We start from the raw sequence: 9,769 nt of genomic DNA, 5'->3' as shown, positions 1-9,769 counted from the left end.
AAACATTGGTGATTCAGTTTGGATTTTGGCTGGTGATGGTCTTATAATAAGTTTTCCAAGAGAACATGTTTTACATTGAAACTTATTATTTTGAAAGATCTTCTGGTCTTTCAGCAGATGACCATGTGTATTTTCTATAATTCTTCGCATCATTGTTGAACCAGGATGTCCCAATCGATCATGCCAATTGGTTAATATTGAAAAATTATCAACTACCATGTTTGATTCAATCGGACTTATATGTGTATAATGCAATCCAGTAGGGAGCATTGCTAGTTTTTCAATCACATATTTCTTTCTTGATTTATATGTGATAAGACACATATATTTCTTATTCCCTTCATTCATTGTTTGAGTATCATACCCATGGGAATATATATCATTAAAACTCAACAAATTTCTTTTCGATTGTGGTGAATATAAAGCATCATTGATCAAAAATTTTGTACCATTAGGTAACAAAAATTGTGTTTTACCACATCCTTCAATCAAGTCTACAGAACCTGATATTGTATTCACCGTTGTTTTTGTTGGTTTTAGTTCCAAGAAATATTTTTTATCTCGGAGGATAGTGTGCGTTGTACCACTATCGGGTATGCAAACTTCAGCTTTGCTCATAGCATTTTCCATATTTGAACTTCAAAAAAAATATGCAATGAAATAAGATTACTGACAATACATATGTAAATATAACACATATCATAATTGTACAATAAAACATTATTATATGAATACATGAAAAATAAATTATTGTACATTTATATTCTACCATTATATTGTTCATTCTCAGAAAAATCATTGAGAAAATCAGTAGCATCAATATTGTTCATTTCTACCCCACCAACATATTGATTATTTCCAGAGAAATCATTTATAAAATTAGCAGCATCAAAATGAGTTGAATCACTCAAACAGTCACTGCGTTCAGTGAAGTTGGTCTCTTTTTCTTTCCCCTTTATCGATTCTTTATAGAGCTTGCAAAGGTGCTCAGGGGCTCAACAAATACGAGACCAATGTCCTGGAGTGCCGCATCTGAAACAAGAACTTTCAAATCTTTTCGAGTGATTTTCATTAACACTCATGTTCTCATGATGCCTTTTCTGTGGGTGGTTTGTGACGCCCTTTTGAGATGAGTTATAAAAATAACTATCTCTATTGTTTTCAAAACCACGGCCTCGACCACGACCACGACCAATTCCACGTCCACATCCACGTCCACGACCTCGACCAAAACCTTGTCTTTGAATTTGATTTTGGTTTCCAGGTTTAAATTCATTTTTAGTTACAGCATTTACTTCTGGAAATGCTGTTGATCCAGTGGGTCGGGACTGATGATTTCTCATTAACAGCTCGTTGTTCTTTTCCGCCACAAGAAGACAGGCGATGAGTTCAGAATATCTCGCAAATCCACGCACTCTATATTGTTGCTGTAAAGTTATATTTGATGCGTGAAACGTGAAAAATGTTTTTTCAAGCATTTCCGATTCTGTAACCTCATGTCCACAAAATTTTAGCTGCGAGATTATTCGATACACCGCTGAATTATAATCACTGACTTTCTTAAAATCTTGGAATCTTAACATATTCCATTCATCACGGGCGGTCGGAAGTATAACTTCCCTTATATGTTCAAATCTTTCTTTCAATCCTTTCCACAGAGCCATGAGATCTTTTTCGATGAGATATTCACATTTTAAACCTTCATCGAGATGTCGACGCAAAAATATTATAGCTTTTGCTTTTTCTTGTGATGAAGATATACCATTTTCTTTAATGGTCTCGCTTAGACCCAATGACTCAAGATGCATTTCTACATCGAGAGTCCATGTCATATAATTTTTTCCTGTGATGTCGAGCGCAACAAATTCGAGCTTTGTCAAATTTGACATGGTGGTACTAAAAAAATTACGATGCATTTTATTAGTTAATGAATATTGCAATACAAAGTAATGGATAAACAACAAGTACAAGCATTTGTAAAAATAAAGAAAACACACGAGGATGATATTCTCCGATAAATAAAAGACTCGTGAGTATGATAACCAAAATAATTAAAAATAACCTTGAGAAAGTCATCTTCTTTTTTCTTCGAAAAATTTGATGAAGAATAATTTTTAGAGAATAGGAGAAAGTTGGAGTGATTGAAAGAGTTTGTGATATCATATTTATAGGGCAAAAATTAGCCGTTTTGTTACCGTTTATGACAGTTGGTGTACAAAAAAATAAATGTATATATATGTATAATTTTATGGTAATAATATGGTGTATATAATATTAATCATGTTTAAATAATTATGTATATCATATCACATTATTATAATGATGTGTCATAAGTTATTTTGTTTAAAAATCTTATAGGCTTTTATACTTGTCGTATCCTTACCGGGAGTGTGGGTTGTCGTCTTAACATCCTCCCAGGATTTATAACAAGTTTTTGAAAAATTTATTTTTATTATTTCTAATAATAACATTATATTATATATTAAATATATACACAATAAATAAATAACAGTAAAATAAATATTATTACTTTTGTTACTTTTTTCTTATGTTTGGAGCTTGGAAAAGTACGGAGGACTTTTAGAGCTTCGTGCTGATAACGTGTTGTGAAAAGTAAAAATTTATGGTAAAAAGTAAAAATCTCAAACTCTCAAAATTTACCAAACTACACACTTTATAATATTTTTCTCTCTACTCAATTGTGAATTTATTCACAAATGGTGAGGCTATTTATAGAATTTCTTTACAAATAATCCAAAAATAAAATACATCATTACATACATCATCACACACTAATTTTCAATATTTACAACTCTTATTTTCAACATTCAAATATTCAATACACACATTTTAAATATTATTTTTCAATATTTAAATATATTATTTTCAACAAAGAAATCCATATATACACATTTTTAATTGAGAATAAAGTTGTGACAAATCTAAGAATCAATACACTTAAATTTCTTTTGGTTTGATCTATACGCCAACCGAACAACACCGTAACCTAGGCACTTTGCCGTTGCTCCAAGAAACCCGAACGATCTTTGTCAAAACCCCCTCAGATCTCTACGGCGGATTCCCGATAAAAATCTGTTAGATGGCGGCCGCGGCGACGATGGTGAGTTCTGCCGGAGGGCTTCTGGCGATGCTGAACGAGAGCCATCCGGCTCTTAAGCTGCACGCACTCTCCAACCTCAACTCCTTCGTGGACTATTTCTGGCCGGAGATCTCGACCTCCGTTCCGATTATGTAATATTTTTTTTTTATTTGCCAAATACGTGAATTAGGGTGGTTTTCAAGCTCGACGTATGGTTAGGGTTTTTTCATACGAATGGGGGTTTTGGTGAAATGGGTTTGAGTGGATTTCCCCTGTTTGGGTGCAAAGCTGAGTTTTTTGTGTGAGATGGAGTTTTGGGGTGCCATGATATATATTTATATTTGATCCCCATGTTTCAATTTTTGTTGCCTGATATTGATGATTAGCTATTTTGAAGCAGGGAAAGATTGTGAATTAGTCTTTGTTAGAAATGTGTTGTTGCTGCTGCAGTGTTTTTATTCTTAGCGTCATTAGAAGCTTGAGGTGGCAAGGATTTTGTTTTATGCCGTGGGAGTGGACAATGTAGTGTTTCAATATGAGAATATTGGGTGATCTCACTTTTTGCTTATGATTGATTATTGCTCACCACCTCTAGTTGATATCTTGGTTTAAGCTTTGGTCAGCTTTGCCTTTCTTTTTGGTTTTGTCTTCTTCCAAATGTGGTGTACTCATCAATTCACTTTTTCTATATTTCCTGTGCCATTGTGGTATTTTTCTTACTTTCCAAGTGTCTTATTATATATGTTTGCTATTTGGTTGCAGAGAAAGTTTATATGAAGATGAAGAGTTTGATCAAAGGCAACTTGCTGCCTTGCTTGTTTCAAAGGTGAAACCATGTTTCTCACAAAGTTTTTTTATTCGTCCATATTTTTTGGGAGTTGTTTATGCTGTATTAGTTACTCTGATAAATTTATTAATTCCTATAAAACTCAGCTAAGTGAGGGAAATCATGTTCAGAAAAGTAAAATTGGTGTTGTTTTGATTTGTTCTTTTTTTTTGAACTTCCTCTTGGTCACACTTAATGGAAAGATGAACCGAAATTCTTGATTCCATCATGTGTCTATTCTATTCACTTTTTAATTCTTCACAAGTTTTGGTGTTTTTGGGTCAGGTTTTCTATTATCTAGGTGAACTTAATGACTCGTTATCCTATGCTCTGGGAGCTGGCCCTCTATTTGATGTGTCAGAAGATTCGGACTATGTTCATACTATTCTTGGTAAGAGTTCATTTCGTGCTTTTCTCTTCACAAATTGTCTGAGACTAATAGTAATAGCTCCCAAGATGGATCCTGATGTGAAGCGTATGTAACTTGATTGAAATAAGCGTGATCTGTGGATGGGACACAGGAAATGCTTGTTAAGAACTAAATGAGTGTCACTGAAGTTTTTGCTACTGCTTCGTGTAATTAAAGCTTCTTATAGTTTTCATCTTGCTATTATTTCACGTAGCCAAAGCAATCGATGAATATGCTAGTCTCAAGACTAAGGCAGCTGAGACAAAGGTTGAATCCACGAAGGTTGACTCTAGACTGGAGGCGATCGTTGAGAGAATGCTTGATAAGTATGTTAAGTTGTCCGTGTTGCTATAGGCAGTTCATGTGGCGTCTTCTTACTAGCTCATGTCTTGATTACCCTTTTTGCCAGATGTATAGTTGATGGGAAAAACCAACAAGCTATAGGAATGGCCATTGAATGCAGACGATTGGATAAACTTGAGGAAGCAGTTATAAAGAGTGATAATATTCATGCTACTATCAATTATTGCATCGATGTCTCGCATTCGTTTGTGAATCGAAGAGAATATCGCCGTGAGGTGAAATCATTTAGTGCATACCCGAGTGATGTTTCTATCGCCTTTTCTCTTACAATAATTGTTAAGCTCATACGGTTAATATTGTTTTGCACTTTGGTAGAAGGCAAATTTGAAGTATGAGGAAGCTATTGCTCTTTACACTAACATAGACATGTATAGTAAACTAACTTGACGTGTCTAATGCATTGTTAATCTATAGTTGCTCTAGGTTGTAATGGTCTATATGAAGTGATGAATTTCACACTTTATTTATTTTGACATGTAGAGCACAATGAAATGCATCCATGTAGTTTTGTGAGTTATTTTATATGTCAATTCAATGAGCTTTACTTTTATCAACACCTTACTTCCTTACTATTTTTTAGTTATTCTAGATGTCAATTCAATTTGGATGCCATGAGCTCTAGTTTTATCAACACCTTACTTCCTGACAATTTTTTGTATCATATGATTATGAAAATATCTGCTGGAGAAGAAACTTGGTCTTCTCGAACCTATTAAGTTTCTAAGCTTTTGTCCGATATACTCTAGGCCATCTTGCTGCCTCAAAAAAGTAAATAAACTTAATGCTCCGATCCTTGTAATTCGTGTGCAGGTACTCCGCCTGCTTGTCAAAGTATATCAGCAGTTGCCTTCTCCTGATTATTTGAGCATTTGTCAGCGCCTAATGTTTTTAGATGAGCCTGAGGGTGTAGCGATTATATTAGAGAAACTTTTAAGATCAGAAGTTGAGGATGATGCACTTTTGGCATTTCAAATAGCATTTGATCTTGTGGAGAATGAGCACCAGGCTTTCCTTTTGAGAGTGCGAGATCAACTTCCAAGTCCTAAGCCCCAGCTTTCAGCCACCACACAGTCGGGGTCTAATCAACCTGATTCTGCTCAGAGTGGAAGTGCAGTCCCATTACAGGATGTTCAAATGACAGATGATACTCAAGAAAGTAGTAGTTCCTTAAATCTAGATCAGCACGATGAAGTTTATGCAGAGAGGTTGGCAAAAATAAGAGGAATTTTGTCTGGGGAGACTTCAATACAGCTGACTATGCAATTCTTGTACAGTCATAACAAGTAAGTTTTCTTACTATCAGATTAACTCTCGGCCAAATTTTCTGTTACATGTTTAAATTATGTGATTCAAATTGTGATGGGCATTTGGTTGCTTATCTACTTACAGATCAGATCTTCTCATTCTTAAGACCATAAAGCAATCTGTTGAGGTGAGAAACAGTGTTTGCCATAGTGCAACTATATATGCTAATGCTATTATGCATGCGGGAACAACCGTGGACACATTTCTTCGCGAGAATCTGGTAATCTACTGATTATTCTCTGGTTTCCATTTACTGTTTAAAATTATTTTGATGTTGTCTCTGATCGACTTGTTCTGCCAATTGACAGGACTGGTTAAGCAGGGCTACAAATTGGGCAAAATTTAGTGCCACAGCAGGTCTTGGTGTTATCCACAGAGGTCATCTGCAACAAGGAAGATCTCTAATGGCTCCATACTTGCCGCAGGGTGGAACTGGCGGCGGTGGCGGTAGTCCATATTCTGAAGGTGGAGCTTTATATGCTCTGGGTTTAATTCATGCAAACCATGGGGAGGGAATCAAACAGTTTCTTCGTGATAGCTTGCGGACTACTAATGTTGAGGTTTAACCTTTGTTTTACCTAATGATATTATTCTGTTGTCACCATGTTTCTCCACCAAGTTTTAGCTAAACTCTGGGAAATATTTCATTGTGCAGGTTATTCAACATGGTGCCTGCCTAGGTCTTGGTTTGGCAGCCTTGGGCACTGCTGATGATGACATCTTTGAAGACATAAAAAATGTGCTGTATACAGACAGTGCCGTTGCCGGTGAAGCTGCTGGCATTAGTCTGGGTTTACTGATGGTTGGAACTGCAAGCGAGAAAGCCAGTGAATTGCTTGCATATGCACACGAGACCCAGCACGAGAAGATAATTAGGTAATATTGAATTTTGCATTGTACTGGGACAGGTATGTTCTTTATTCATCTTTCTTGTTACTATCTCGTTGTGTATGGCTTGCCAGGGGTTTGGCATTGGGGATAGCACTTACAGTCTATGGGAGAGAAGAAGAAGCCGATACACTCATTGAGCAAATGACTCGCGATCAAGACCCTATATTGCGCTATGGAGGCATGTATGCATTGGCTTTGGCATACAGGGGAACAGCAAACAATAAGGCAATACGTCAATTGTTGCACTTCGCTGTGTCTGATGTGAGCGATGACGTCCGGCGAACTGCTGTTCTTGCCCTTGGTTTTGTTTTATATTCTGATCCTGAACAGGTAGGTACCTTTTTATTTCGTCGAGGCTTGTTTTTTGAAGATTTCTAAGTTTTTGAATCCCATCTATTATTTATCTAGCTTTTGGCAAGGTGTTTAGAACCCAAAAACTACTTGGCATTATCCCCTGATACGTGGCCTACTTATAGCTAATGTTGTATGTGCATAATATTTTACAAAGGGAGTTTGCGGTAGGGATGTTGGCTGGATCTTTTCCAATGCAGTTATCTATTTTCTTATTGTTGCAGACTCCTCGTATAGTTTCCTTGTTGTCCGAGTCCTACAACCCTCATGTTCGATATGGCGCCGCATTGGCAGTCGGAATTTCATGTGCTGGCACTGGTCTTAGTGAGGCCATATCATTGCTGGAACCTTTGATGTCTGATGTTGTTGACTTTGTGCGTCAAGGTGCTCTAATTGCAATGGCAATGGTTATGGTTCAGACAAGTGAAGCCAGTGATTCTCGTGTTGGTACATTCAGGTATTGTCTGTGTATACGTTGGTAATATTCAGTTGATCTATTCATTCGCCTTTTTTCTGGTAACCATGTTTTAATTGTTAGGCGGCAATTGGAAAAAATTATCGTTGATAAGCATGAAGACACAATGAGCAAGATGGGTGCAATTCTGGCTTCTGGGATCCTAGATGCTGGTGGCAGGAATGTGACAATCAAGTTACTTTCAAAGTCGAAACATGATAAAATTACTGCTGTTGTTGGTCTTGCTGTGTTCAGTCAGTTTTGGTATTGGTACCCACTTATTTATTTCGTTAGTCTAGCATTTTCACCAACTGCCTTCATTGGTTTGAACCACAATCTTAAAGCGCCAAAGTTCGAATTCTTATCTCATGCTAAGCCGTCATTGTTCGAGTACCCTAAGCCTACTACAGTACCGACAACAACTACCTCTGTTAAGCTACCTACTGCGGTTTTGTCCACTTCAGCTAGAGCAAAGGCCAGGGCTAGTAAGAAGGATGCAGAGAAGGCATCTGTTGCAGAACCAAGTGCTGTCCTTGGATCTGGAAAGGGGAAAGTTGTCGACAAGGATGGGGGGGATGCTATGCAGGTTAGATCGCTTTCTGCTTTTTATGTTCTGGACCTTTTCCATTTTAGTGGGACATGGTGCTTATCCTGGATTTTTCATATGCTTCTTTTCTTTCCTTTGGTTACCATTATGGCATTGATGTCTCCTTCTCTCTCTCCCCTACATACTCTTGCTCTCACACAGACACTTGTTCAGATACTGTAGAAATTAGGAGTGCAAAAGGTCGAACTCAGCCTAACGTAACCCAATGTTTTTGTACGTGAACTCAAAAGATCGATATTTACTAAGCTAGAAGAAGTTCAACTTTAATTAGAGCATGAACATAAATTTGTTGATTGTGCCTTGTAGAGCAAAGTTTGAAGTATGGCGCTAGCTTACAGGTTTACGAGTTTTTTAATATACTTTTAAATAGTTGAACATATTAAAGCTCCAGGTAGCTTATCGAGTAAAATAATTTTGTCGCAAAGTTGATTCAAAAAAGTTTAGAACATGCTTGAGCTCAAGTTAACTCTGATTTTTGAATTTAAATAAAATATAATTCTAGATGGCTCTGAAATCTGGTGAGCCTGGTTGATTCATTTGCATTCATGTTAAATCGTTTTATAAATTGAATATGATTAAAACCCTGAAGAGATGATTCTGAATGTCTGCCGTTTGTCAGGTTGATAGCACAGCAGAAAAGAAGGCTGAACCCGAGCCATGTTTTGAAATCTTGACCAACCCTGCCAGAGTCATTCCCGCCCAAGAAAAAATTATCAAATTCCTCGAAGAAAGCAGATACGTTCCGGTGAAATCTGCTCCCTCTGGATTCGTACTGTTGAAAGATCTGCGTCCACACGAACCCGAACAGTTATCTCTCACCGATGCACCCTCATCAACAACATCAAATGCAGGTGGATCATCAGCTGGACAACCGGGTTCAGCCTCTGCAATGGCTGTTGATGACGAACCCGCCCCTCCGCAACCATTTGAATACACGTCGTGAGTTTTTGTACTGCTCGGTTCTTTGTAAGTTTACACAGAGAAGAAGCTCTTTAGCTTCCACACTGTCTGCAAATGACCGGAGCACAACAGACACATCTTTTCCCAACTTTGATCTTAGAGCCCATTTTATAAGCTGGTGGTTATACAGGAAAAATATTGGGGAGAGGAGATTCAAAAAAGTTGAATTGCCATTGCCATCGAAGTCTTAAATGTAATTTTTCTGATTCTCCATCCAAAAGAAGAAACGGATTTGAATCTGCATTTTCCCTGGATTTTTGGTGTGTTCATTTTCTATGTGTTTTGAATTCTTGAATTGTCTCTTTATTTTTTCTAGTTTAATTGTCCATTTAAGTTCATTATCTTGTGCTTTATGACGAGCTGCGGTTTATGGTTACTGTTTTCTCCTGGATTTGCTTATCAGTTATCGCTGCCAATTTGAATTTTTAAGTAATTTGAGGGTTATCTTTTGATAGAAGTATTTGATTTGGATGAGATCCGAGTAAAGACTAGAAGAACTTGAA

General features: G+C 36.9%; 1 protein-coding gene across 1 annotated transcript; it reads left to right on the top strand.

Moving 5' to 3' along the window:
- Window positions 1-2,950: 2,950 nt before the first annotated feature.
- On the top strand, window positions 2,951-9,604 carry LOC142547636 (26S proteasome non-ATPase regulatory subunit 1 homolog A-like). Its single transcript, XM_075656009.1, has 13 exons — window positions 2,951-3,252; window positions 3,863-3,926; window positions 4,212-4,317; window positions 4,550-4,661; window positions 4,745-4,913; window positions 5,509-5,981; window positions 6,088-6,223; window positions 6,312-6,563; window positions 6,659-6,879; window positions 6,966-7,224; window positions 7,470-7,702; window positions 7,784-8,285; window positions 8,926-9,604. Exons 1-13 carry the CDS (start codon window positions 3,101-3,103, stop codon window positions 9,247-9,249), a joined length of 3,003 nt encoding a protein of 1,000 aa, XP_075512124.1. The 5' UTR covers window positions 2,951-3,100; the 3' UTR covers window positions 9,250-9,604.
- Window positions 9,605-9,769: the final 165 nt, after the last annotated feature.

The sequence above is a fragment of the Primulina tabacum genome, chromosome 5 (assembly GCF_025594145.1).
Source record: "Primulina tabacum isolate GXHZ01 chromosome 5, ASM2559414v2, whole genome shotgun sequence".
NCBI classification, from domain to species: domain Eukaryota; kingdom Viridiplantae; phylum Streptophyta; class Magnoliopsida; order Lamiales; family Gesneriaceae; genus Primulina; species Primulina tabacum.
This window is presented reverse-complemented; position numbering and strand designations above follow the sequence as displayed.